Consider the following 27345-nt stretch of genomic DNA (forward strand, 5'->3'; position numbering starts at 1 on the left):
ACATATCAAAGTAGAGATATGAGTTCAAGGATTCTGTGTCCTTGTAGAAAATGTCAAAATCATGCGAGATTCTTGGAAATAGTAGTTGTGAGAGAGCATTTGAGGGAATTTGAATTTTGGACAAAGTACAAACTAGTTTGGGAAAACTAAGCTGTTTTTGAAGTTGATGCAAGGTGCAAACCAACCCCTATATTCTAGTTCTAAGAAGCACACAACCTTGTCCTTTGTCATCCAAATTTTACAAAGCAAAAGTCGAACATTCTTGTACGTACAAACACTTCGTTTAAAAATTTGCTGGAGATATTAGAAGAGTGTATGCCAGAACGTGTGAACCTTCCTAAATCCTATTATGAAGTTGAGAAGTTGTGTGAATATTTAGGTTTCAACTTTAAGGTTGTGGATGCTTACCCTAATAGTTGTATATAATTCAGAAATCGAGATGCAAAGCTTGACGCGTGTTTGATATCAACGCATCATAGTGGAAAGATAACGGGAGGCTTGGGACACGTCAAGCTAGATATTTTTCAACTTGAAAAATGTTGCAGAGGTTGTTTATTTACCCTAACACAACCTCCCTCATGAAGTGGGATGCTGAGCAACGAACTAATGATGGTGTGTTCCGACATCCTACGGACTCTGGAAGGATTTTGACACAAAGCACCCCAGTTTCTCTGCTAACATTCGAAATGTGAGACTTAACCTTGCCTTTGATTGATTTAATCCATTCAGGGATAACAACATTGCTCACAGTACATTACCTATCATACTGGTTTCTTACAATTAGTCACCATTGTTGTTGATGAAGCAACCTTTTTATATATTTGTCTGTGCTTATTGATGAACCACAGTGAACCTGGAGATAAGATAAATGTTTACGTGGAGCCGCAGATTGAAGATTTGAAGGAGCTGTGGAAAGAGAGTTCAAACATGGGACTCTTCAAGCAATCAGTTGTTTCATATGCGAGCATCGATACTTTGGACGATCAAACATGGCCTATCATACTGGTTTCTTACAACTAATCACCTTTGTAATTGATGAAGCAACTTTTATATATTTGTCCGTGCTTATTAATGGACCACAAGGAACCTGGAGATAAGATAAATTAATATTTACATGGAGCCGCTAATTGAAGAGTTGAAGGAGCTGTGGAAAGAGAGAGTACAAACATGAGACTTTTCAAGCAATTAGTTGTTTCATATGTGATCATCGATACTTTGGACGATCTATGATTTTCATGCGTTGGTTATTTTAGTGGAGTGAAGTACGAAAGATGAATAAGTATCCTTTTTGCAACTCTCAAACGGACTGAGGTGGTTGGTGAATGGTCATAAGTGGCCATATGGCAGTTGTAGGATATTTTTTGCCTTATAATAATCACATATACCAGAAATATCTCAAGTCCTTCTATGACTAAAGAGAATATTGAACACCCCCACAACCTATATCTATAGCATATATGTATGCAAAACTATTTTTAATTTTTACCTTGAATCTTCTTGATCGATCATTAAGGGAAATCTTATTTTGATGGAAATCTTATTTTGAGGGAAATTATATTTTCAATAATATAAAATTCTAATAATTGAGAATTCTGTTGTTTGAGTAATATTCCTAGAATTTTAAAATGATTAGAATTACACGGAGAAGATTGAAAATTTAAGAATGACATGCACATCTTTTTCTTGAAAAATAAATATGGAATACATGTCTCAAATTCCCCTAATATTTTCTCATATGAATTGCACTTTTCTAGCAATTTTACCGCAAACAAGATATTTTAACATAAGAAATATTAAAATTCTGGAATTTAATTAAATTCATGTTTGTTTTCCTAATTCCAAACACAGCATACATGAAATCAATAGTTCCATTGAAAAAAGAAAGGCTGAATAAAAGTAGAAGAGATTATGTAATATAGTTGAATGGTAACTAGAGAACCAAAGTGATTATCGTACATAGCTTGTTATACCCTCTGAAATTTTGAATTTCTCTTCGCACAAGGGTGTATTATTTCAGAATATTACAATAAGAATAGGCATTATAACGGCCATCGTTCTAAAGTGAAAGTATTATGTGATGAACTAGACGGAGCCAGAGAGAATCATGACCCCCAACTAGAGATATCTTAGCTACCACCTTTCCCTCCATTATCCTTGCTTGGATCAATATTATTATTATTATTATTATTATTATTATTATTATGATGAGTTGTATTATTCTCTTTACTATTAATGAGAGATGAAATAGCAGCTGCAACAGCAACCCTAAATTTAGGATCTGAGGCAATAGCACTCACATTTTCAGCCATTAATGCCGACGACGCTTTGTTTTCTTCTGCAGATGTTCTCATGCTGTTACCCAACAGATGATGGTTTCCCATTATCATCGTACTATTACCAGCGTTATGGCGATAATTTGCAGGCTTGGTATTCATCCAATTGTTAAACCCCGGCAGTGCAGATGAGTGGGAGGAAGAGCCAGCTGAAGCCATAATAGTACTACTAGTAGTATTACCGAAGTTGTTCGTGAGGTCGAGAACGATGCCTTTCGAAGGGTCGTGATGAGGCTGATGATAAACCGAATTTAGGGTTCTGAAGTTGGCTAAGGAGGAATATTGATGAGATATTGATGAGGAGTAATGGTTGTTTAACACGTGGTGAGGCGTGTTGTAGTAGTTACTAGAAGGGAGGGAGGCTTGGGCCGTGAAACTAGAAGAGGTTGGGGTTTCATCTGAAAGATGGTGATTGCTTGAACCTAGTAACATAAAGGAAGCAGCTGCCGCGGAAGCTGTGGAAGCCATGGCAGTTGCACCTACTGGAAGTGGATGATTATGTGTTCCTTCGTATGTTGTTATCAGTATGGACATATCCTCTAGGCATCTTTGGACCTGTATATACAGCAACATCAATCAAACAAATGTATTTTCTAGCTTCAATTATTCATGAACAAAGTTAAGTTAGACCACAACTAAATATAGTTTTGCAGACAACCTCTTTGGAAGGGACTATATGTTAGATTATCTTTTCATCCAAAGCCTCCACCTATAGGGGGATGTAATGGGGTGCAAAAAACTTATTTGATGCAACTCAAGTAGCTAGGAAATGGTTTAATTATGTAGTCCTTGATAACAAACTACATTACATGCATGTTCTAAAGACGAAAACCTCTCTAATACATCTTATGTCCATATCTGTAAGTTAAGAATTCATCTAACTTAGAGATTGGTTGGGTTTTTTGACTATATGTTAAATTGTTGATCATTTCAATTATAACTAATGGACAACATATGAGGCGATAATGACTCCATAGGAGGCTATGAGGAAACGAATTCGATTAGACCAAAATACATATTGCCGTGACAAATGATTTTTAAGCTAGGGCAAGTTCAAAACTACAGTAGAAAATAAATTAAATTAAATACCTGTTTTCTAACAGGGCATCCAGGAGCTACTGTACAACGGTAATAGGCTCTTGGGCAAGGGTTTCCTTTAGCGATTTTCTGCCCATATTTCCTCCATTGACACCCATCATTCATCTGAAACATATATAACACCAGTACTGGTTATTCTCAACTGTATGACATATATATTATCGCACATACGTATACGAAACTGACCAATACGGAGATTACGAATAAGTAGAAAGTACAGATGGAAAACTAACTCACTGTGGCAGATTCACATCTTGCTCTAACTGAAACCCTAGCTTTTCTGTTGGTTTGGGCAGCATGGCTAGTGATTCCGGCCAAATCGGTCCGCTGCAGCTTGTGTTGTACTGATGATGTGAGGCTACCACCCGTCAATTCTTCCTTGTTACGCTCTTGGGAATCTTGATCTTCTCGTTGATCCCCAAATTCATTTGTTTGTAGTCTCAATGACAACCCTAGTTGACTCTCTTTGATAATATCATTCTCATGAGCCGGTGATGGAGATCTATGATGACGAATATCCAACATCCTTGGAATACTACTTTTTGGAAGATCAGCTTCATCATGATCATTACCATGAAGCGATAGAAAGGTCTGAGGATCATGAATCAAATATTGAAAAATTTCGCAAAATTAATAAACCACAGTAATCAATTCATGATCAGTATCGAACGAAAAGTTAAGAAAATCAATTCATGATCTGAAACAAATTAAGATAGAAAAAGAAGGAGAACCAATTGATCGAGTACCTCGATTTGACTATTCTGATGAACATGAGTAAATTGCATTTGAAGATCGTAATAATTCTTCATGGTTTGCTCGACGACCTTCCTCAAAACCTTATTTTCATCTTTCATGCGACTCATCTCAATTTGCAAAGCGCATAACTAGTACGTACAAACAGTTACAATTTATGAAAATGAAACATAATTTCATCATAGGTATGTATGTCCCATGTATGTATATAACTATATACACGTACCTCCTGACCTGTCTTCATGTTATTTTCATGCAAAGATTCCAGTACTACTGAGGCATCATCTTCCACTTCCCCGGCAGCTGCTTTGGGTTCATCTTCAATATCATCCCCTTTGATCTCTTCTTCTTCTGCTGCAGCTGATGCTTCTTCGATCTTCTCGTATTCGTCTTCCTCTTCTTCGTCGACGTCATCTTCTTCTTCTCGTTCTCGTTCTTGTTTAGGATGATGATCAATTTTCAGTGAAAGACCAATTTCCAGGTCTTTCTGATAATTTTCTCTGCTGATTTCCATTGAAGTAAGAAGACAAAGTTGCAGAATATCTCTTCGTCCTCTCTCTCTCTCTCTCTCTCTCTCTCTCTCTCTCTCTCTCTCTCTCTCTCTCTCTCTCTCTCTCTCTCACAAGGACGCATCTAAAGCTTTGACTTTAATTGGGCCCTTAATTCAGTTCCGTTAATTTAAAGAGTAGAAGAACTCCTATTAGCACTTTAATTAAATAAGACTACTGATCGACTTGGATACTCCATGTACAGACGAATTATAAAAAATTGGCGCTCATTAAGGTAATAAGGGCGCTAATTAAGTCTATTCAACCCCTAAATATACCACATCTAATTAACCAGCTCCTAACTGAGAAATTTTCATATGCTACCGCAGTACCACGTGACAATGCGTAGAGGTACTCATTACCTATTATATTTCGACACATGGATTTATTGCACCAAAACTATAATCTAACATATTTTTATATTTGTGAAATAACCTTCATGAGTATTGATAATTTAGGGTTTAGAGTTTAGAGTATAGAGTTTAGAGTTTAGGGTATATGGTATATGGTTTTAGAAAGAAACCTAAAATAGTTTTTAACAAAATAACTAAAATATAATTTCTTAATTAAATCTTGCATATCAAATTGTGATTGGAATGGTAAACCAATGTGTATTGTCATATGGTGCTATGGTAGCACAAAAAAAAAATTTCTCCTCCTAACTCTCGTTCCCTAGGGGTCGTCTCGTCGTGGTGTTCGACCTAAGAGTTTATCAACAAATTTGCCAATTCGGTATCATTGTGTTATTTTGAATTTAATGTAATTTGTCTTAACACCTTATAGTCACGGACCTAGCCATTCGGCTGCCACACTTGGTCCATGTGGCGCTTCATCCCCATGGAGCCAGCCTTATCTAACGGGACAATGCACTCATTTCGCCCTGCTTGGGCATCAGGAGATCGGCTCCATACCCCTTCCATTTTGTAGAGCGGTCAACTTCCTTCTTCGACGTTAAGTCATCGACTAGTGACAAGCTCCCCAAACTTAACCGGGTCGGCCTGCCTGAACCCTTCGGAAGGAACAACCATATATCTCCCACACTTCTGATCTTGGAGCAATCTCACATGTGCATGAAGCTCATATAACCAGCGATGCCCACAATAAACACTCCCAAAAACGGGACATGACATCCTCTCCCACCAATCTTGGTGTACGTACTCGTACACGACATCCCCACTGCGGCCCGCGTAACCCTTGTACGCCCGCGATGTCTGAGACACGAAAGGAGTTCCCAAAGATCGCCTAAAAATGCTTCGCGCCGAATCTTTTGTCTTGGATTTTACCATGGATCCTCGTCCGGTCCTCCCCCTGAAGGCGACCCTGCCTACTTGACTCCCCCGCGGAGCCCCCCGTATCCTGGGGACACGGCGACACATGTGAGCGTTTGACGACACAACAACAACAATGTCGAGGCGGCTCTGATACCACCTGTCATCAGCTTACTCCTTTGTTATGCTACTCGTGCGGCCTTAGCACGTCCCTTATGCTAAGTCAGCCTTACTCTCGCAATCGCCCTGCTAGAATAATTGAAAAGGCAAAGAGGATATCTCTAAAGAGAACTTGTATTAAAGAAACAAAGCTTACAAGTGTTTACAAGTATGCTTGATGACTTCTTGCTTGATGCCTAAAATGAGAGGGGTGCCTTGCTATTTATAAGCTTCCTCATCCTACCTCAATAGTTCTAGAGAATTCTAGGACTATGTACAAGTGTATATGACTCTAGAGAAATCTATACATGTCTACACAAATCTAAGATGCACCTTGAGTATTCTAGAGACTTCCGGAGTGGTCTTGTTCCCTTAGCCTCTCCATGGTTCTAGAGAAATACGGAGATGTCCAAAGACTTCCTCATTCTTCTGGAGACTTCCAACGCCTTCTAGAGCCTTCTATGAACTTTCAAAGAGTTCTAAAGAGTTCCGTCATTTTCCGGATCCGCCTAGAATGCTCAAGTGTCTTCCATAACCTTCCTTGAGCCATGTTTGCTTCAAAAATGCTCAAGGTAAAAGTGGCTAAATTTGGCGGGATGTGACACTATGCACTACGAGATACGTTTATCGTTGTTTAACATTTTCCGTCCATGTTCCGATCCTTCTATATATTTTTCGGTTTTCTAATATGTCAAAGAACAAGCAACCGAAAACAAGAAGAACGATTCGACACATATAATCCTCCTCTGTGGAATAAGAGGCCTGTACGAAATGTTGTAACAAGAGAGAACCTAGGGATCAGATCTAGATCGAATTTGTCAACTATAAGACCTCCCCACTTCTCCCGATAGACTCGTATGCCTATTAATAATTTAACCATAATTGTTATGCTACTGTAATATTCTATTCACAACTTGCAACGTTAACTATATAGAGACTTAATATATAGCACAATTCATTCCTTCATGTGTCATCTAATTTGTTTCTGCATACTCTCCTTTGGACTCTGAATATATACAAGTAGAGGTGGCAAGTGGGTCAAAAAATCCGAGTTCGTTATTTTAATGGGCCGAGCTGAGCCGAGATATATTACCTATGGACTTGGCCCGGACCGAGCTTGTTTTGAACTCGGCACGGCCAGGCACGATAATTCATGGACGTTTGTGTAAATACATAATTTTATATTATTTATATAATTTTTTAACAATTATAATAATGAGAATTAAATATTAGACATTTTAAAACAAAATATTTTGATTATTTCATTATATCACAAATATTATCAAAATGGTGAAGAAAAACGTCATTATTTTGACATATGTAACATTTTAGAAATAAGATTATGAAATATGTTGTGGTATTTTATTTATTGTACTAATAAAATAGTTATATAAGATAAATATTTTAATTATATAATTTTTTTAATCTAATGGGTTTGGGCCTAATGTTTAAGCCAATGACCGGCCCGAGTCCGGCATGATAAATAAATAGGCCGGCCCGAACACGACATATGTACGGTTTTGGCCCACATAAAATGGGCTGGGCTGGCTCAGCCCGGCCTGTTTGCCACTTCTAAAATACAAGTATAATTAATGGAAGTGTAGAAAGCTAGAAATGCAATACTTTTATATATTTTTATAAATTTAAGGTTGAATCAAGCATCTAAAGCATATGCATGCAAATGTACCCGCATCGCCTGATTCTATCTTCACTAGTAGTTTGATATTTTCCCAACTAATCATTATCACTGCAAGAAAATAAAATCCTTTTAGTTTACGTGCCAGTGGACTACGTACACAGTGGGTTGTTGGCTTCAGTGACAACCTCTTGGCTCTTGCTAAGACGCTTAGATGCTATTGGCGATTCTCATTTAGAACGAGTAAGTTGCCAAGTCATTGAAATAACCCTAATGTAGGATATAACCCAGCAGAGAGAACCTAAGAGGCCAATTGCCCCAGAGTACTTACTTGTAATATAAACTTATAGTCTTTTCTATTCTTAAACGTTCATTAAGAGCTAAGAAGGGGAACCCCAAGTCCCCAACAACTCTTCGAAGAGTAGTTTTAACATTCTGAAATTTAATTAGTATACTTACAGAGGGAAATAAAATACCAACTCTCAGGTTCAATTCTATAAGAAAACAGGCTGGAATCCAAAATTACATGTTAGTTTTTGAAGTGCCTTGTACATTTCAACTATCATATATAATACTTGAGTCTCCTCGTCATGATTGGTCATGTACGTATTTTATTCTTTAAGAGACCATTAAAGAACAAAACCCTGTAAACAAGTCATACTTGCATTTTCGAAAGTTTAATCGAGATCCATGAGACCAGTGTCAGTGGAGACTAAAGAGGAGACTCGTGCAAATAGCAAGGAAATTTCATCCATGCTTTGCTACGTCTAAGAATCATATTATCTTCTATTAGTTTTTAGTTCTGGTAAACTCTAATATTCATATAGTATAGTCTATGGGAAATTAAGAAATTGATAAATTTGTTCCATTGCACATGTCCTAACATGAGTGGATTTCTTAATAATTAATTCCTGCTCATTTGTAAGAGTCAATACGATTGTTTGGACATGGGGATCCATAATCTACGTACGTACTCACAAATCAAACACTAGTACAATAACTCCACCACACAAGAGTTACTCATAATTGTGTGGTGTATGACTGTATTATCTGATTGAAACATTTATACAAGAGATATAGTTGTGTGACTCTCAGCAGAATCCTCGGCAGCACCCTCGACACCTGCTCCGCACGTGGCTTTCAGACAACAAATATAAATCACAGTATTTGTTGTGTGTTCCTTCCCAGACAACTAATTAATTTAGGTGATTTTTACAATTAGTTGTCTTTAGTGAATTCATACAACAAATATTGTTGATAATTTACTTTGGATTCTTACATTGGTACAACTATTTCTTTGGTTCATTTAGTTGTAGAAAGTTTCAATCATACAACAAAATTTATTTTCAAAATTGGTTGTATGTTTCTTACTCATGCAACTAAGACTTTGTCACACTTTTGGTTGTATGAGATTTGACTCAAACAACTAACTCATCTTAGCCCCTTTTAGTTGTGGGATGCACTCATATAACAAAATTAGTTTTGCCATTTGTTGTATGGATTGCCTTTTGAACCAATTTCATTTAGTTGTGTGGTTTTGCATTGCACAACTACTATTCATATGGTAAATCTACTAAATTATCATGACAAAACCATGATTCCATATCATTCTAGTATTCATACATCGAAAATCCAAATATACAACTGAAAATGTTCACAACTTAATAGCTAAGGCTCAAAAGAGAATGTACTTCTAGAATGAAGCATTCCTATATAAGCAGTTAGCATTTTTAGCAAATTCTCTCTTACGTGGTAAAAGATCAAGAGATGTCAGTACCATGATCCCTCTTAGATAAAGCATTCCCAAGTTCTAGTGCCTGCCAGTGTCTCGATTCTCGGCATCCTTTTCAAAGTACTCTTTTGCCTACAACAATGTGGAACACAATATGTGAATCAACTTACAAATGAATATGACTGCATATGACTAACAATAATTACAAAATATATGAATCAACTTACATATGAATTTGACTGCAAAGCCCCTTAAAACGTTAAACTAGAGTGAACTACATACTCACAAATTCCATTTTTTTCATCAAATTCCATTGCTGAGGAGCAAATCCATTGATGTGACCTCCTGTAACATTCCCAACCATAAAAATCCCACATTAATCCGCAGCAAGCAGAAGTTATTTGGAAGCAAAGGAATCGACTTACAGCTCAGTTATTTTAAATTGAAAAGCTAGAGAGAAAAGAAAGAGGAGAATCGAAAATGATGGCATGATGCAGCAAAATTATGCAGCATAGTAGCAGAATGAGTTGATAACTAGATAAGCAATAATGCAATATAAATAATCCCAACAATACATATATACATAATTTCAACAAAGTGACTAACTAACTAAGTTCTCATTGAGTCATTTCACAATTTAGCAATCTGTGCAGCAGCTCAGGTGCTTAACAAATACATATTCATACGATCACACATTCACACCAGTTCAAAAAAAAAGACCAAATTTTAAAGTCCCAAGTTGCAAGTTTAATACTTCAACAGTTCAACATAAACCAGAAAACATAAAAAAGTTCAAAAACAATTCAAAGTCCCAAATTGTGCTCTCAGCAAGATTAATAGAAAAAACAATTCAATTCAGATGTTCTTCATTCCTTGTCTCAGTTGTCTGCTCCAAGCCAGCAAGCATCCAAAATACCAGAACTTCTTTTCCCTTAAAAAAAATACAAGCAATACAATTACAACAATGTAACTTGCAGACATCTAATATATTCAACTAATTGAATGAAGTGAACTATGTGCCTACCAAACAGTTTGACGACTGAGTTTGGTGCTAATTGTGGCGATGAGTAGCAAGGCGGACTCGGCCATTCGAAGTGGCGGAGAAGGGCATTAGGGCATAACGACGGAGAAAACAAGAATATGTAGAAAAGAGGGATTTGCCTAGAATTCGATTAAATTGGAGATTCAAGGACTTTAGGATGTAGAGAATGGAAAAGGAAGCAAGAAATTACCAGTCAAAAATGAAGGAGGAGTCCTGGAATCGAAGAATTTGCAGATTGGGGACATCAAGCTAATCCATCGATCTCCTCCGAAAGTTACCCCATGTATGAATTGAGACCATGGATAGATAGAGAAAGGTGAGAGAAGTCGAATAGTGGTGGCGCGCCGACCGGAGTCGCGGCGACGCGATGTGAGGGAGACGGTGGAGAATAACTGAAGAAGGAATAAGAAAGAGATAAGGGGAAAAGAAAAAAAAAGTCTGGTGCGGCTGTGAAAGTGTGAAACCCTAACAAATTGGGTTCAGTTAAGTTATTTAGAACTGTAGGACTCGGGGGATGGAAATTTTCAATAGCCAAATTGGAAGAGGGAAACTTTCGCAAATGAAACATTCACAGATTTTGGAAAATTGGCTAAACTTATTCACACAAGAAATATGGAAAATTCTGTTGTATAACCTCTCTCTCTTTACTTAGTAAAAGCTAGTGAAAATGTAAACATTATTACACAACACTCCAATGTTCACATAGTTATGTAAGTATGAAGAAGATAAAGTTTCAAATGATGAAATGAAGGAGGCAATATCCCCGCTATCGCATTTGAGCCAAATTACTTTTAACATCCTCACCGCACAACAGAACAAATATTTTCTGTTGTGGAAATATTATTATTTTTATTATTTATGTAGATAAAATGTAAGTTTTTTTCACCAACGATACGAATGACATTAACATAGAAATATTCGACCACACGTATTATACTCATATCATAGTGAAACATGTATGTAGTGCAAAATTCGCCAAATTTCGATGATGTTCGATTCTCGATCCATACGGTCAACCCTAATAGCGTTTGTCATGGGTTTGCGGTTGACCATGCTGATTGAGATCTGAACGTTGCCATAAAATTTTGAATCTTATACCACATGAATATTTCATCATAGTGATCACATTCTTCTATCGAATTCCCATGTGAATCGAGAATATTTTATATTTCATGAATAATGACATTTACATCACAACATGTACATTAATGTGGTATAACTTTCTTACTACGTTATATATGAACGTTTGTCATTCTAAATCAACTATATCGAGTAGATCATATTTTCAAAAATAGACCGTAGGATGTAATCGTCATAGTTAAATATAGTTAAAGTTCAAATTTCATTTATTTTCAATAACGATTAGATCTCGATCTATCCGGTCAACCCTTATATATAAACTACTTATCATAGATTTCTTTATACCTCCCTAAGGGTAGCCTCGTTACACGAAAATAATCTATGAAAATTTTAACACGCGTGCGTAGAGTGTACTATTGTGTGAGCATAATGTAATCTGACAATATTTTCGTACACCTAAGCTATTTTCTTTGATTTTTTGAAGAATTTTCATTATTTGAATATTATTTAATACTGAAACATGGCCTATGTGGCACAATACTGATCTTGTATTCAATTAATTTTAAATTATTTTTCATAATTTCATAATATCCTTTTATTTTACCATAATATAAAATTAAACTTCATTTGAAACCCTAAACCCTAACCCCTTATTCAAAAACCTAAACCCTAAACTAAAATCCTATAACTAAAAAACTATGTTCTATTGTACTAGTGTTTCACCCATTGCAAGTGGCGTTCCCTAGCTCATATCGAACCAAAATCTCACAACAGGAAAAATGTATTAGTTGTATAAATGATTATTCATACATGATAAGATTCATTTTCCGTTGTATAATCAAATGCACTTGACAACCTTTAGAACATGTTGAAAATTTTGAAACATAAGCACACAACACAAAAGTTGTATTAGTTGTATAAATGATTATTCATACAAGACAAGATTCATTTTCTGTTGTACAATCAAATGCACTTGGCCTCCCTAAGAACATGTTGAAAGTTCTAAAACATAAGCACACAATACAAAAGTGGTATTAGTTGTATAAATGATTATTTATACAAGCCAAGATTCATTTTCTGTTGTACAATCGAATGCACTTGACATCCCTAAGAACATGTTGAAAATTCTGAAACATAAGCACATAACACAAAAGTTGTATCAGTTGTATAAATGATTATTTCTACAAGACAAGATTTATATTCTGTTGTACAAACTTTTTAGCAAGTTCAGTTGGCATCCCTAGCACATATTGGAACATGGTCAGACCAAATTATACGTAAAATGAGTTTCATTCAAACAATAAAACATATATTATGTGTTGTAAAAGTATTAGTCATGCAACTAGTAATTTGAATTTATTGTCTCTACAGTTTTGCATTTTGCGAAAATTTGATGAAGATTTCTATACAACACACAATTTGTTTTTGTATTAATCAGGACCATCGCATGTGGATCGATGACCGGACCTTGATGGGATCAATCTCAATTTTTTGTTCTTTTGTAAATTACGTTGTTTAATGTGATTATAATGCAGTGCGAGAAATATATATTAAGTGTTCGAGTTGGTAAAAACGTTCTAAATCAGGGTGCAAATCGCGCTGACAGTACGTGAGGAATTAGAATTATATCTCGATTGATTCTTTCATTTCTTGTAGTCGAGGGAGTAAGGGTTCTGAGTTGCCCATTTTTTGGCCCTCAGACGTACACACAAGGCATGATCAATCTGACGCAAGTATCAAAGTATGTACGTTGAGTGGAATTATGTAGATGGTAGAACTGAGATATCGGAGAAGGAGCTGTTGGAATTGATTATTAGTACATAACCTTGTACGTACGTACGTACGTTGGCATTCACTTAAGAGCTTGAATTGGTTTGAGAATGAAACTGAAGTTAAGGCTAGCTTGCAGAGCAAATCAAAACCCTAGCTAGCCGACTCGTACACAATCTAATTTTGTAGTTCAAGATTATTGCTCTAAATCAACCGAAGAAAGTACGTACAAGCTTCAAGATAATTAAGCTAATCACTTATTGTTTCATTTTCCCTATATATAGTCAGTCGCTTTGAAGCTTGCTAGAAGTAGAGCGATGCTAATTAAACATCCTTGTTAACTTTCAGCAGCGCATATATAATGATCAACCGCATAGCTCACATTCCTCACAAGTAAGAAATAGTACTCTCGAGTCTTGAGACTCGCACTAATTAGGAAGAGCTCTACTTTATATGCTATTAATTAGCAATGTTATAGCCCTCCGACCACATGTCCATGCATAAGTACTGAGTTAAATGAGTTTTTTTTTTTAACTGGAGTTAAGTGATCATTAGTTTGATCTATAAAATTATATTCGTATAGTTTTGCCGGCCTTATCATCATCTCCTCTAACCACACCATAGCTTCATGTTTTGTAGCGACCTAAATTCTGAACAGTAAAACTTCAAAAATTTAGAATGCTAACAATCTTCAATAATCTCAATGTACAGAACTCATGAATAGTTTTCTAGTGTTGTACCTACTATTCATGGGGGGAAAGTGTTGTAACAACTCATGATTAGTTTATTTGTGTGGAGTATTATTCATGAGAGCAAAGTGCTAACCGACTCATGAATAACTCCATTGTTGTGATGCGATGACGCTAGTGTTGTTGTGGTGTGAGCGTGAGTGGTGTGATAATGTTGTTGTGATGACAGTAATTGAGTGTGTTAATAATAATGTTGTTTTTATTGAGAGAATGTGGAGATTAAGATATTATCTGAGAAGTTGTCGTAAATGCATGTTTGTTGAGTATTTCTTTTCGTTTACTCATACCAGCTGTGAAACAGAATGAGTTGTGTTTACAATCTCAGTGTACCAATCAATAGAGCAAGGGGTAGTACTGCAGGTAGTACGTAGTTGCAGTTAGAGAGTGAGCACCTTAACAACAGTGTGCTGTTTTTGTTGTAGTTTCTCTTTGTTTTGGTGAGGACTGAGTGTAGTACAATTTTACGTATCTATGTTGTTTAACAATGAGTATGTAATTTTGTTGTAAACTAAGTTGTATGTTTAAACTTAGGATTGATATTCAACAGGTATATTGTAATTTCAATTGTACTGAGGTTATTTTAGAGTGTTGGCATCCTTAAAAATTTGAATTTTTATAGTTCAGAATTTAAGGATGTTACAATGATATCCAATTTTAACATGAAAACCATTGTGCGACCATATTGGGTACAATGATGAAAATAAAAATACTAAATTTGTTGTAGCATTTATTTGAGTATTCATTAATTAATTAATAGTTTGTATATTACAGAGCCTTGATGGTCCATGCAATTTCACCTAATAAACAGTATATAGTACCTATACCACCAGGTGATATCCAATTTTTTGTTCAGACTGTTTAATAGCCAATGTCACCCCCACGGTAACCACCACCACCACCACCACCACCACCAGGTGATTGAGGACTTTCGGTAACTATATTCACAAAAATGCTTCACCCATTTAACTCCTGGAATTCAAGAGGTCTAGTGAGAACACAAGTAAATAGTGTAGAGGCAACCAAAAAACACAATACTTTACTAGGCACACTACACAGTAATAAAACTTCTCAAGACCAAAAGATTAAAAAATTAGTTCAGCTAATAGCATCTGTACTCTCCTGCCATTACTATCTTCTGGTTCTAAAAAGAAAGCCAAGAAACCTAGATAAATTATAAACAATTCACATCAAGTTCAGTTCAATGGTCAGTGCAGCACTGTCGGGCTGTAAACCAAAGCTTCTTACACGAAAATTCGACATATTGAAGTTCGACACAAAGTAAAACTGACTCTCTACCCCCAAAAATAGAATAGCAACATCCTTGATTTGTTGCCTCGCAACTATATATCATAACCAAAGTTTAAATTAGGTATATCATCACAACTTAAAGTCACAATAGTTCCAAACGTAGTAAGCACAAGATGGCACAACACCAGAAAACATAATTGAAGAATCCAGAGAATTTGGAATGCATCACCATAGCTCAAAGTCACAGTAGTACCAAACGAAAGCACAAGAAAGGAAAATGTTACCTAATTTGAAGAATCCCTCACTCGAGAACAATTCAATATGCCTTGCATCCAATGTCTGCATTGTTCATGTTCATGTATCCAAGCTTTCTTAGTATAGAGTCTATAACTATAAATCAGCAATAAAGGAACATACATAGAGAGCAAGTTTCCATTCTTCTTATCATTTCAGCAGTTTGTATTACAAGTAACAGTATACAAGAAAGTGCATTGGTAAAGAGTGAGAATCTGTAATGGCACATCTCAGCGTTTGAAGCCAAAATTGAAGCATGACTATTGAACTCTTGTATGCTACCAGAGGCATTATACTTAAATGAATGCACATTGTGTTTTGTGATTCTTCAAGCACATGTACCAGCTTCTAATCAGGTATTAGGCAGTTGAGGCATTTGTTCTTACCATCGCAAGTTTTGAGTTCGCAAATGGGGCATCAGACAAGCTGGAGATCTGTGGCAGATCAAAACAGAAGTTAATAGAAGTTATGATCATACATCACAAACACTTCATACTCTTGAGTCACATTAACTAGTTGAAAACTAAAACTACTGTACGCAACTCTACTTTGCTTGTGAACTCTTCAACACATCGAAAAAATGGGTAGGGAATCACCGATATGCTTTTCCGGCTGCCGAAACATGTAAGAGTTACTCCCATCTGCAATTAAACACGATAACGAGCATAAACGAGCTCCGAGTTTAAATTTTGAATCGCTTGGTTTATGACTTACAAGCATAAACGAGTTGAGCTTAGATCCAAAGTAACGAAATCCACACAGCGATACAAAAATTTACATCGAAATCCAGATCGAGCTCGAAGATCAAAACTCACATGCAGCACGTGAAATTCAAATCAAGTAGAGAAAATCAAAATCAAAAGCTCCAATTCTACCGAACTCATTCATTTCTCAAGCGAATTCACACTAAAAACACAGATTCAAGCTCAAAATTCACCGACGCAAAATAAAAATCGGATCAACAACTCCATTCACCCACATTCACACACACATAATCTAAATCCACGAATTGAAATCGGTTTTTTGACATTCAAATTCAAATTCAGAGAGAGAGAGAGAGAGAGAGAGAGAGAGAGAGAGAGAGAGAGAGAGTCCAGAGAGGTTTTGAGAGTTTTGGAAAGTGAGTTATTTTTTTTTATGTCGAGAGAGTGAGAGTAGAGAAGGAGAAAATGAGTAAATGTGCTAGGTCTTTAACGTGTCTAATTTTCACACAACAAAGGTTTGTCTGAAGTTTAGAGGGAAATTTTCCTCTAAGAGGAATTGACAATTTTGGTTGGAGGGAATGTCAAATTTTGGGTGGCATGGCAAGTTTGGCTTCTCATTCACACAAGAGAAAAAAAAAACTCTATTGTTGTATTAGTCCCTTTGTTAACATGCCAAAATAAACTTTGAAATGCCAAAGTAAATGAGACAATATTCCCGCCTAGATAGGACTTGAGTAAAAGTAATTCTACTATCCTATCACACAACAAAACAAATATTTTTTATTGTGTGAATATTGTTTTATTTTATATTTATACTATATGATTAGGGTGAATCACGCATTTGTCACAAATAGGTGAGCAAATCTTGTAATCACTCACTCTTTGTTTCATTTTCCATTAATTATTAACTTCAATACAGTCTTTCTGTAGCTACTAGCTAGTTAGAACAAGAGCAAGGCAACATGCCTAACGTCCTGCTTAGTTTCACCAGCACATGCAATGATCAATCAACACAAGTTTCATGCATTACTGAACTTGCTCTAGAAATTTACACTCACTGCGAATGCCTGTCAACTGAAATGCCTTAAGTTTCATGTACATGGTTTAGGACTTTAGGGTGGTAGCTCGGAGATAATGCAGTGGCAGGAACTTGTTCCAAAAAAATTTATATATAGCATAAGGTAAATAGATCGCCAACTTTCTCTTAATTTGACAAGAGACGAGGCTGGGACAAAATTGGCTACAAAACGCTCAGACCTGATACAGAAGTGCATTACACGGAAAGTGGCTACAGATACATAAACTCTCATTGAATACATAGATTAATGTACGTGTGTGACTCCTACCAGATGCTATGACGGGTGGCAAACAACAGCCTTACAGGAAGAGTCATCATTTATAACCCACATACCGATTTCTTGAAGCTGTTTTTGAACCATTTCTGAAGCCATATCATTAGGCCAGAATACTATTTTCTTTCCATCACCTAAAGAATGATTAACATTACTGTTACCAATCCTGAGACCAAAGCTCGTCTCTTCGAGAGTTTTCACTCTCACACCCTTCTTCAGTTCCAAGAACTTAGCCATTACATACCTGAAACTTGTGCTCTGTTGCCTAACAAGCAGAGAGTTAACCATGACCGCAAAGTTTGATCTGAAATCAGTACCCCATACATCTTTTTGAGCATAAGATGACCCTCTGGCAAAGAATATTTCTGAGATCGCACCAATATAGAAATCATACGAGGGATCAGAGTCAATGACAAATGGGTCAATGCTGACCGGAAGCATGTTCCCATCCATCACCCAGGAACTGTACCTAGACTCTAAGCACTTCTGTAATACATAGACCTTCACTAATATTTCACTGATCAACTGCACGTACGCATTGTTCACAGAAAGCAATTTATAAGCTCCCACACTCTCCAGAAACCGGTTCGTAATGATCATTGGATGTCCTCTTCTTGCCAGATCAAACAGAAATTCAGACTCCGGGCCGGTAAGTATGTAGTTCTGCAAATTTAGACTCTCAAAGTGGCAGAGCAAGTTGCTTACAACTCTCTCTTTAACCCCAAACAGGCTGACAATAATAACAGTGTTGTGTTTCTGCACAGAATGAAGAACAGACCCGAGTTCATCAAGGCTCCCAATTACTCTTTCTGGATATATTTCTCTGAAACAAAAATCATACCACTTGAGATCACCCAACGGCTGCATATCCCAGAACTTAAGTTCAAGGGAACTTTCATCCAATATCTGTGAATCAGGCCCAGCTGTTTTCCCATAATTGACACCAGCATCTCGGTGCGAGACACTAAGCGCTCTCTCATGTAAAAAATTGGTGTATATATTGAAATAGCCACGACTATGAATGAATTTAATAAACCAAGGTGTCCATATCTTTTCTCCAATCTTTTTATACCACCCATTTGTCACCTGCACATAAAGTTTACATCTGAGTAATATGTCAAAGAGAAAATTACCAAGCAACTCTATATATTTAGTTATGAGAATATATAGTAAAATTACCATGCCATCAAGAAATGGCTTAATGCCTTTTGCCTTGTGTATGTCATACCACAACCTGAACTCTTTCCATGGTTTTGGAAAGAGAAGTTGACCCCAAGTACCTACCAGTTGATATAGAAACAGCCGTGTTCTATCATCCAATATTAGTTTGTTCCCATGTTTACCTATAAACCAACACAGGATCAACGAACAATCAGTTCTCCCAACATTAGGGAAAGATATCAATGATGCAATACTCTAGAAGTGAAAGTTTCAATCAGTTCACCGCCAAAGCCAGTAACAAGTCATTCCAAAGAAAAACTTAAGTATGTGGGGATTTGTAATACTTAATACCTAAAAGGTATTAGTTGGGAAAGGTAAGGCCCTTAAGGTAAGCTCCAATGATGCCGGAGGGTGCACAAAGTGAATTAAAATTAGGAGAATGAAGGGTTTGATCCCATCCAATGTAACCAAAAAATATACAAAAGAGAAATAAAAGAAACTGTTCTAATATCTGGGAAAACATAACTACAAATTAAAAGACTTGTGAATGCCAGTGACTAAGCTTCAATCATCAAGGCCCACTCTCCTTCTACATTATTAGTCCATAGAAATCCTACCATCCTTTGCAATTATTTAATTAAAATATAACAATTTTAATGCCTACAGGCCAGGAGTAAAGTATGATACCAATCCTGATCAGAAACCATGTCAATCATCCAAACTTAATCATATTACACTACAGCAACCCCAGAAGACAAGTGAAATAAACAGACATCAAATAAATATATGTGTGTGTGTGTCTATATATATAATTTATATAACAGAATATGAAGAGGGAACGGCAAGATGGGACTGAACACGAACTTGTGCAAAACAACCTTGATGCCTAGCCACCTTATCTACCCTACTGCAACCTCCCCAACGACCTTATTTGTTTCATTTTCTAGGAGAAAGCGGACATGGAAGAAATGAAGACTACAGCAGACCTACACCCTAGTCACAGTAATGCCAAACCACTGCCTGTGCTACAAGACTGACATTGTACAAGATGTCTGCTAAACACGATGGTGGAGCAAGGCATAACATAGGAAGACCATTTTCAATGAAACACATTTGTCTATTTCTATGTTTTGGGTTGAAGCTTGCAAAAGGAAGTGCTTGACCAAATATGAACGAAAAATATTCACACCGAAAATTTCCGAAAAACCTTAACATCCGAATCGGTGGTTCGGAAGTTCCAGATTAACAACCTAATGTTATAACACGTTCTTTAGACTTCCATCACCTACAAAGATTAGTGCATGTGACTACAACTCTATGCGTACGGCGATGCACATATATTTCTACCTCAATGTAAATATGTATGTAAGGTCTAAATATATATCCTAGTAACTTGAAATAAAGCCGAAACAAGAAACTAAAAGCCGAGTGTAATTAAAACTTCTTAGCATTTCACTTGAAGTAGATATATTTCTAACTCGCATTCGAAAATTCATAGTTTATATTGAACCTCAGAAAGTTCATTATATAGATCAATATGATTTAACAGATTCAGACATCATAAAAACCATTCAGGTCAGTAAAGAAACTTGAATTAAAGAAAAACAAAAATAGGATGGTACCTGGAACAAACCTTGGTCTCTGCAGCGAGGCTCCATAGATGTAAGGACGATAATTGGAGGCATTGTAATAGTAATTCACAATCAGATTCTTGAGGAACTTGTAATAGAGCGGCGACACCTCCAGGTCATCTTCGACGACGAAAGCGAACTCGTGATCGGAGCTGGGCCACCAGGCCTCGAGCCACTGGGCCTGGAGGCCCACATTCGCCGTCCGGTAATGCACGAGCTTCTCTCCGAATCTCCACTCAAACGCGTCGACGAAGTCCAGGATCCGACGCGACTCCCGCAGCTTGCGATCCGCATCGGGGAGGGGGAAATGGTCAATGTAGACGTGGAGGTGGACGCGGTCGGAGAGGTAGTCGGCGGCGGCGAGGGAGCGGAGGCAGCGGGAGAGGGAGTCGAGGCGGTTGTAGGCGAGAAGCTTGATGATGAAGGCGAAATCGGGGTTGGAGTTGGGGCGGAGGATGAGATTGGAGTTAGGCTTAGGGTTTGGGTGGGAGAAGAAGGAGAGGAGGAAGAAGAGGGCGGAGAGAGAGAGGAGGAGGAGTGGAAGCAAGTGAGACTTGAGTAATAGCGCCATATCTGAAGTGTTTGGGGTTTGCACTGCAAGTTTTTGCTAAAAACTTCGTAAAGTACGGGTTGAGTTGACAACACCCGACCCGCTAAAATACGGGTCAAACAGAATTATTTTAATAAGTATTCATTCGTTTATTCAAGGGGATTCTAGTTATATAATACTAAGTATACAGTGGAAGTAAGTTGATTATTGATTGGTTTTGATTGATTGTTCATATACAGATTACAATGGTATATATAGGCTAATTCATCCTAACCACCTATTCACTCCACTATACCTACTACATTCCACTCACACTCCCCCTCAAGTTGGCGCATACACATCAACCATGCCCAACTTGCAAAGTGAGTCATAAAAAACATTCTTGGACACTCCTTTGGTGAGTATATCTGCAAGTTGTTCTTCTGTAGGAACAAACGGAAAGCAAATGATCTCAGCGTCTAGCTTCTCTTTTATAAAGTGACGATCAACCTCTACATGTTTTGTACGATCATGTTGCACAGGATTCTGTGAAATATTAATAGCTGCCTTGTTGTCACAGTACAGTTGTATAGCACTCTTAGGTTTAACACCCAAATCTTGTAGCAGATTCCTAATCCACAACAACTCGCACACTCCTTGAGCCATACCTCTGTATTCTGCTTCAGCACTAGATCGAGCTACCACATTTTGTTTCTTACTCCTCCACGTAACAAGGTTACCTCCAACAAAGGTAAAATACCCTGATGTTGACCTCCGATCTGTAATATTTCTAGTCCAATCTGCATCTGTGAAGCCACAAACATCAACGATATTGTTGTGATTAGAAAACATTACTCCTCTCCCTGGGGCTGACTTCAAGTACCTCAAGATCCTTACAACAGCATCCATGTGGTCCTCACTGGGGTTATGCATGAACTGACTTACTACACTTACTGCATACGCAACATCTGGTCTGGTATGTGATAGATAAATCAGGTGCCCGACTAGCCTCTGATAACGCGGTTTGTCAGTAGGGACTTGATCTGGATACTCTGCTAACCGGTGGTTCTGCTCAATAGGAGTATCAATGGGAGTGCAGTCCAACATACCTGTCTCTGTTAGTAGATCAAGGATGTACTTCCTTTGACACAGATAGATACCTTTGCTTCCCCGGGCTACTTCAATGCCTAAGAAGTACTTGAGTGTACCTAGGTCCTTCATCTCAAACTCTGTGGCAAGCTGTTTCTGTAATCTATCCACCTCAACAGTATCATTCCCACTAACTACCATATCATCAACATATATAATTAGGGCTGTTACCTTCTTTTTTGATGTTTGAGAAATAACGTGTGGTCTGAATTACTTTGTCTGTAGCCAAGTTTCCTCATGAATTGTGAGAATCTTCCGAACAAAGCATGAGGTGACTGTTTAAGACCATACAAAGACTTTCTCAATCTGCATACGGAGTTACTTGGGGAGGTGGCCACATATCCAGGCGGAAGATCCATGTATACTTCCTCTGTTAGTTCTCCATGAAGGAATGCATTCTTGACATCAAACTGCCTAAGTGGCCAGTTCAAGTTAGCAGCGACAGAGAGCAATACCCGGATAGTGTTCATCTTTGCCACATGTGCAAATGTCTCATCATAGTCTATGCCATATGTCTGGGTGTACCCCTTCGCTACTAGGCGTGCTTTATACCGGCTTACTGACCCATCTGGATTATGTTTCACTGTAAACACCCAACGACATCTTACAGTTTTCTTGCCATATGGTGGAGGTACAAGCTCCCAAGTATTGTTCTTTTGTAATGCTTCCATCTCTTCCTCCATTGCTTTCCTCCATTTTGGATCTCCCAATGCATCCTGCACTTTGTTAGGTACTGATACAGTAGATATTTGATTCACAAATGACTCATATGACTTAGATAATCTTTTGGTAGATATAAAATTTGTCACTGGATACTTGGCTTTAGTCTGAAGGGTAGGCTTATATTTTTTTGTTGGTTGTCCCCGAGTAGACCTATTTGGCAAAACATATTCTCTACTAGTATCCCTAATAGAATGACTAACCTCAGATGAGTGATCTTCTGTACCAGGAGAGCATTGGTCAGGGGTATAAACAGTGATACGGGAGACATGAGGGGCAGTTGTGTTGTCAGCTTCTGGTGTCTCAATCGATTGAGTGACAACCTCTGGTGGCGCCTGTGTGGCTGATGATTGAGTAACAATCTTTGGTGGCGCCTGCGTGGCTGCTACTTTGGTAATCTCAACGGGACCTGTTACCACATCGACTGGCTCACTTGTCTCCCCATTTCCATGATATAACTCTTCAAAATATGAATTCTCCCCCTGAAGAGTAGTATCAGAAGAGGAAAAATAACTCATATCCTCAAAAAAGGTAACATCCATAGTGACATAGTACTTCCGAGTAGGGGGATGATAGCACCGGTATCCTTTCTGATGTCCTCCGTACCCAACAAACACACATTTAATTGCCCGGGCATCCAACTTAGAACGCTGATGTTGTGGAAGATGAACAAAAGCAACACAACCGAAAACACGGGCAGGAAGGTTATGAAAAGAGGGTAAGGAGACATGAGATGCAAGCACCTCATAGGGAACTTTCCCTTGAAGGACACGAGATGGAAGGCGATTAATAAGGTGGGCAGAAGTAATGACAGCATCACCCCAAAGGTATTTAGGCATGTGGGCACTAAAGAGAATACACCGAGCCATTTCAAGTAAATGACGATTTTTCCTTTCAGAAACCCCATTTTGCTCAGGTGTGTAAGGACACGTTGTTTGATGAACAATTCCATGTGTGTTAAAGAACTCCTGAAAGACATGATTCACATATTCCCCCCCATTATCAGACCGAAGAATGCGAATGGTGGCATTATATTGTGTTTGGACAGAGGTATAGAAGGCACGAAAAGCTGGAAAAACCTCATTTTTATTTTTAAGAAGAACAATCCATGAGAGACGTGTGCAATCATCAATAAATGACACAAAATATCGCATTCCTGATACAGTTGACTCTTTCGAGGGTCCCCAAACATCAGAATGGATTAATTCAAAAGGAAGAAAACTTTTAGTAGAAGTACTAGGGGAATAAGTAGATCGATGACTCTTGCCCAAAACACATGTCTCACAACATAAACAAGACTCGTCCACATTAATAAATAAAGTAGGCATGGATTTTTTCATAACACTAAAGGATGGATGCCCTAAGCGACGATGCCATAACCAAACTTCACTTAGCTTGTCAGAAGTGGAGAGTAAAGCGGTCTGAGACGGTCCCCCTTGTTTTTCCCCTGCGTATGTCAGATCCAGATGAAACAACCGGCCCCTTAGATACCCCCGACCAATTACCCGTCTGGTGAGAAGATCCTGAAAGATCACATACATAGGAAAAAAGGTCACAGAGCACTGAGCGTCAGCGTTCAATTGGGGAACAGAGATCAAATGATGAGATAAAGCAGGAACATATAGTACATTGTGAAGCTCTATGGTGGGAGTAATACGAACAGACCCTGTCCCTAATACGGGGAATGCCTCACCATTAGCATTAGTAACATAGGGTACGAGTGGAGGGGATAATACGGTAAAATAAGATTTGGCATAAGTCATATGATCAGATGCACCAGAATCAATAATCCAGGTATCAGAACTAACAGAGTGAGAGTGAGAAATATTGAAGGCCATACCAATTTGACCACGGCCAACGATGGATGCGGTAGGTGCTCCTCCAGCAGTATGATGATCCTGCCCAACCACACCATAGATATCGGGTTCCGGAACTAAGTGAAGAGCTGCTGTTGCTTTTGCCTGGGGACGATAATTAGGCCTTTTGGGCCTAAGATATGGATATAATTTCCAACAGGTCGCACGAGCATGGTTGGTGTCATGGCAATAAGAGCAAGGAGGGCGGGGCTGATTCCCGAAACCTGGTGGTGGTCCTTGTCGATGAAGGGGAGCAGAAGTTGCTTGCGGAAGGGGTGGTGCCGGAGATCGAGCATGAACAGTAAGGCTGGAAATGACAGCCGGTGCCGGAAGAATACTCTCTTGCTGAGACTCATCCTTTCGGATATAGGTGAAAGCGGTGAGTAGGCTAGGTGGTTCGGTCATTCGGAACAATTCGCCTTTCGCACTGGTATGCTTTGCATCAAGACCTTTCAGAAAATGGTGAACTCGTTCAAGCTCCTTCTCCTTTTGGTACCAAACGATATCCGCTTGATTTGTAATCATGCAAGGTCGTTTCACATCAATCTCAGCCCAAATATTCTTCAATTTGGTGAAATAGTGCGCCACCGGTTGCCCATCCTGGTGAATGGCTAAAGCTGTGCACATTAACTCATGAACCTGTATGAAATCAGAGTCATTAGTATATAAGCCGGCTAGTGTCTCCCATATTGCCTGTGCAGTGGGACAGGCCTCCACCAGATCAATTATCTTATCATTCATAGCTTTCCACAAGACAGACATGACAAGACCATCGTCATCGTCCCATTTAGTGTAGGCAACAATATCCGTAGGACTAGGAGCCTTAGTGATGCCGGTGACATGTCCCATTTTATGCATACCTCGAAGATGAGCAGTCATGAGTCGTTTCCATTTACGGAAATTGGTGCCGTTTAGTTTGGCGCCCCCAAATGAACCACTTTCAGAACCCTTCACAGATACTTCGAATGTCGGAATATCAGAGGTCTGAGAACCATCAGCTTCGTGTCCAGAACCCATGGAAAAGGAAAAAGTGTAGAGGAGGCAAAAGATGGAGAAGAATCTGCCGCCGGTGCACTGGAACTGTCGGTGAAGATGCACTGATGGGTCGGGTCAGGCGAACTGGATCGGGTCAGGCGAACCGGGTCGGGTCAGGAGAACCGGGTCGGACTGAGCTGAGCTGGACTGGGCCGGGTCGCAACGAACTGGGCTGGGCTGGGCTAAAAAATGGGTCGGATACCCATGTGACGTCGCACCGAATCTGGTTGAGCGATATAAAAAGCGGGTCGGGCTAGAGAAAAGGAGAGAGAGGACGGCGACTGCAGAGGGAGAGGACGGCGACGTCGGGGCAGCAACAGCGGCAGAGGGACAACGATGTTGGGTCGACTCTGGAGTGGGTGGCGACTGCGGGCGATGAGTACCGGTGAGGAGCAGCGGTGACGGAGCCGGAAGAACGGAGCGCGGAGGGCAGCGACTTCGGGTCCGAGTGCGGAGCAGGCGGCGACTGCGGTTCGATGAGCGAGGAGCAGCGGAAATTCGACCGCGAAGTCGAGAGGCGCCGGAGGGCAGCGGTGAGCACGAGAGGGCGACCGGCCGGAAAAACAAAAGAAAAAAGAAAAAAAAAACAGAGCCTTCTTGCTCTGATACCAAGTGGAAGTATGTTGATTATTGCTTGGTTTTGATTGATTGTTCATATACAGATTACAATGGTATATATAGGCTAATTCATCCTAACCACCTACTCACTCCACTATACCTACTACATTCCACTCACACCTACTATATTCCACTCACATATACCTCCTTTTTATTGGGAGATTGTTCATGAGGTCATTCATCAAGCTTCTCAGTCTTTTTTTCAGTCAGGTCAGCTACTGTCAGATTTAAACAAAACTCAACTAGAAACTAGATTTCGGCCAATTGGTTTATGTATTTTTTCTCATAAGATTTTTTCTAAACTTTTGGCCAATCGGTTGAAACCTCTTATGCCTCAGCTCATTTCTGACAACCAAGCGGCATTTGTTACTGGAAGACAAATTCAAGACAATATAGTAGTAGCAGATGAGTTGTTTCACCATATCAAGCTACTTACGCATGTTGGTTTAGGTGCTGTTGGTTTGAAGTTGGATATTTCAAAAGCTTATGACACTGTTGATTGGAATTTTCTTCAGGCCATTCTACTTAAGCTTGGGTTTCATCCACATTGGACTGTGTTGCTTATGAATTGTGTTAGATATGTGTCCCCTTCAATCCTTGTGAATGGGAAACCCTCTGCATTCTTCAATCATTCAAGGGGGTTGCGTCGAGGGGATCCGTTATCACCATATTTGTTCTTATTTGTGAGTGATGTTCTCTCTACTGTGGTGACAAAAGCTTGTCATGCTCTCTGGTTATATCCTTTGTCCATTACTCCTACTGCTCCGAAAGTTAGTCATTTACTGTTTGCAGATGACTCGCTGTTCTTTTTCGAAGCTACTTGGCGGAATGCTGCTAAACTCCATTCTATCATCTGCTCATATAGTGCTGCATCGGGCCA

The 27345-nt window shown here is 38.6% G+C and overlaps 2 protein-coding genes and 1 long non-coding RNA gene across 3 annotated transcripts; all 3 read right to left on the reverse strand.

Moving 5' to 3' along the window:
• Window positions 1-2126: 2126 nt before the first annotated feature.
• On the reverse strand, window positions 2127-4724 carry LOC126795713 (probable WRKY transcription factor 9). Its single transcript, XM_050522487.1, has 5 exons — window positions 4411-4724; window positions 4178-4315; window positions 3669-4022; window positions 3423-3536; window positions 2127-2888 (listed from the first exon to the last, which is right to left on the reverse strand). Exons 1-5 carry the CDS (start codon window positions 4696-4698, stop codon window positions 2127-2129), a joined length of 1656 nt encoding a protein of 551 aa, XP_050378444.1. The 5' UTR covers window positions 4699-4724.
• Window positions 4725-9375: 4651 nt separating this feature from the next.
• Window positions 9376-11019, reverse strand: LOC126795177 (uncharacterized). The gene is made up of 3 exons (XR_007672242.1): window positions 10552-11019; window positions 9755-10458; window positions 9376-9659 (listed from the first exon to the last, which is right to left on the reverse strand). It is a non-coding gene; the product is annotated as an uncharacterized LOC126795177 (long non-coding RNA).
• A 6646-nt stretch (window positions 11020-17665) lies between these two features.
• LOC126795714 (uncharacterized) lies at window positions 17666-21129 on the reverse strand. Its single transcript, XM_050522488.1, has 3 exons — window positions 20550-21129; window positions 18946-19109; window positions 17666-18852 (listed from the first exon to the last, which is right to left on the reverse strand). The coding sequence occupies exons 1-3, from the start codon at window positions 21127-21129 to the stop codon at window positions 17767-17769; spliced, it is 1830 nt and encodes a 609-aa protein (XP_050378445.1). The 3' UTR covers window positions 17666-17766.
• Window positions 21130-27345: the final 6216 nt, after the last annotated feature.

The sequence above is a fragment of the Argentina anserina genome, chromosome 5 (genome assembly GCF_933775445.1).
Source record: "Argentina anserina chromosome 5, drPotAnse1.1, whole genome shotgun sequence".
Classification (NCBI taxonomy): Eukaryota; Viridiplantae; Streptophyta; class Magnoliopsida; order Rosales; family Rosaceae; genus Argentina; species Argentina anserina.